The 2,081-nt window shown below is 58.5% G+C and overlaps 1 protein-coding gene across 1 annotated transcript; it reads right to left on the bottom strand.

Annotated features, from left to right (window-relative positions):
* Window positions 1-2,057, bottom strand: ACA1_011490 (RhoGEF domain containing protein; the record flags this gene model as incomplete). Its single annotated transcript, XM_004340419.1, has 11 exons — window positions 1-24; window positions 124-401; window positions 517-595; window positions 656-719; window positions 796-870; window positions 949-1,057; window positions 1,158-1,284; window positions 1,369-1,465; window positions 1,535-1,617; window positions 1,720-1,799; window positions 1,904-2,057. Coding segments are annotated over 11 exons (1,170 nt in total), but the record flags the coding sequence as incomplete, so codon positions are not given.
* Window positions 2,058-2,081: the final 24 nt, after the last annotated feature.

Genomic DNA, 2,081 nt, shown 5'->3' with positions numbered 1-2,081 from the left:
CTGGCTTGCGAACACGCATCGATACTACGCACAAGTCGAGAGTGAGAAAGAGTACGTGAGCACACACAACAACACTCGCTCAAGACATGTTGTGAGTGGCATGGCGACGAAGGGCGCACACACCTCCTTCCGCTGCGACGAAAAGTAGAGGCGAAGCGGGAAGCGTGTGGCCTTGTCGAGGAAGAAAGGCGGCAGGGGGCTGATCTCGATCGGGTTCTCGTTGAGGGGCTCGGCGGCCTTGACCAGGTACCGGGGCAACTTGCCCGATGGATGACGCTCATCAGCGACGTCGTTGCGCTTGGGCTCGGGCTCCTTCTCCTTGGCGGCCTCTTCGTCGTTGTCGTCGAGGTCCTCGTTCTTGGTGATGAGCAACAGGTCCGTGAACAGGAACACGTGGCACTCTGCACGCACCAGCCAACACCAACGTCACTCCTGGCGCACACGGAACAGGAAGTCCACGTTGCCTCGTAGGCACACACACACACACACATACACACACGACCGCACGCGCGGTACCTTTGAAGTGCTTGCGCCCGAGTTGAATGAGCACCTTGCCTTCTTTGATGAACTTGCGGGCGGGGACTTCGCACAGACCCTGGCGGTGTCGGGTTGGGATCAGCTGGCGTGTGCGGAAAGAGAGACGGGCGGTAGGTACGATTTTGGGTTTCGGGTCGAACACCAGCCGTGAGTCCAGGTCGGCCATCTTCAGCTCATTCTCGCTATGCGACACAACGAGGGGGTCGGGTCACCACATGTACCATCAAGCGTTGCTGATGCGAAAAGGGCGATCCGTACTTGGCTCGTTTCTGTTCGTTGATGTAGTTGGCGATGTCCTTCACCTTCTTCAAGGCCATCTCCAACAGACCGGGGCTGCATTGTATATGGGAGGACGAAGTGAGCACACGCCCTGTGTCGACACAGATGATGAAGGGAATGGCTGGTGCGCACCGTGATCCGGAGGGCGTGTGGCGCTGGAGATCCTGTAGGAGTAGAGTGTAGCGCGGGATGCGTTGCACGGGCGTAATCAAAAGCGACGGCAGGTCATGCAGATTGCACTCTGTGTGAAAGACAAACAGCATCAGCACGACACGGACGCACGCACGGCACACCAGCACACAACAAACGGCACGAAGCAATGCACACGCGTGTAGGGGCACCTGGCCGAGCCTCGCAATTGCGCACGAAGAGGGCGAACTCGGGGGAGCTCTTGGTGCACCGCGTCAGCATCGCCAGCGCCTTGTCAAAGTTGTTTACATACTCGGTATAGCCCAGCAGGAAGTCCGTCTGCGCGCCGTACACCATAGATCAATGGTGTCAGCTCCTCCTCGTCGAACCACCGGCAGGCGGAGAGGGAGCTTCGACACGTACGTGGTCGTAGAAGATGTCGCCCACGCCAAACTGTTGGAAGGTCATCCAATCGCGCACTCGCTTGTGCAAGAGCTCGTGGAAGAGAACGTGCTTGTCCCTGCCAGCAGGCCGTGTGAGCCGCCCCATCCTATGACGAGCCATGATGCGACGACCGGAGAAGGGGTACCGAAGCGTCTCGGTGTTGCCGAAGATGGCGAGGATGCTCTCCGGCGGCAGAAGGTCGCCTTCGCGCAGAGGCTGGAGGAACACCTGATGAAGTGGCGATGAAGTGTGGCGGACGTGTGTCGGAGTTAAAACACAACGAGCACGGTGCAGGGAAGGTGGGGGCTGTGCTGTTGGCAGTGCACGTACCTTGACGAGGAGATCGAGGATGTCGACGTAGTGCTTCTCGGTCACCAACAGCTCGTTCGCAATCTGCAAACGCTTGCGCACTGAAAACGCACATTTAGTTTAATAGGAGTTAAAATCTACGAATGTATAAAGAAATTGCACAAAGAAAGGAACACGCACGCACGCACGCACGCACACAACGTACGTCGTCGGGCGAGGAAGCGCTTGGCGAAGGCCTGCGCCTTGACGACCTTGACGAGCGTGACCGGCGCGACGTTCTCCTCGCACCAGAGGAAGGCCCGCTTGACGTTCTTGGCCTGCCCCGCGAACTTGCTGTCCATCACCCGCATCCGCAGCATCTTGTCCCGCTTGTCGTGCACCGT

The sequence above is a fragment of the Acanthamoeba castellanii genome (assembly GCF_000313135.1).
Source record: "Acanthamoeba castellanii str. Neff unplaced genomic scaffold scf7180000083641, whole genome shotgun sequence".
Taxonomy (NCBI): Eukaryota; Discosea; order Longamoebia; family Acanthamoebidae; genus Acanthamoeba; species Acanthamoeba castellanii.
The sequence above is the reverse complement of the archived record's forward strand: the minus strand, read 5'-3'. Positions and strand labels throughout refer to the sequence as shown.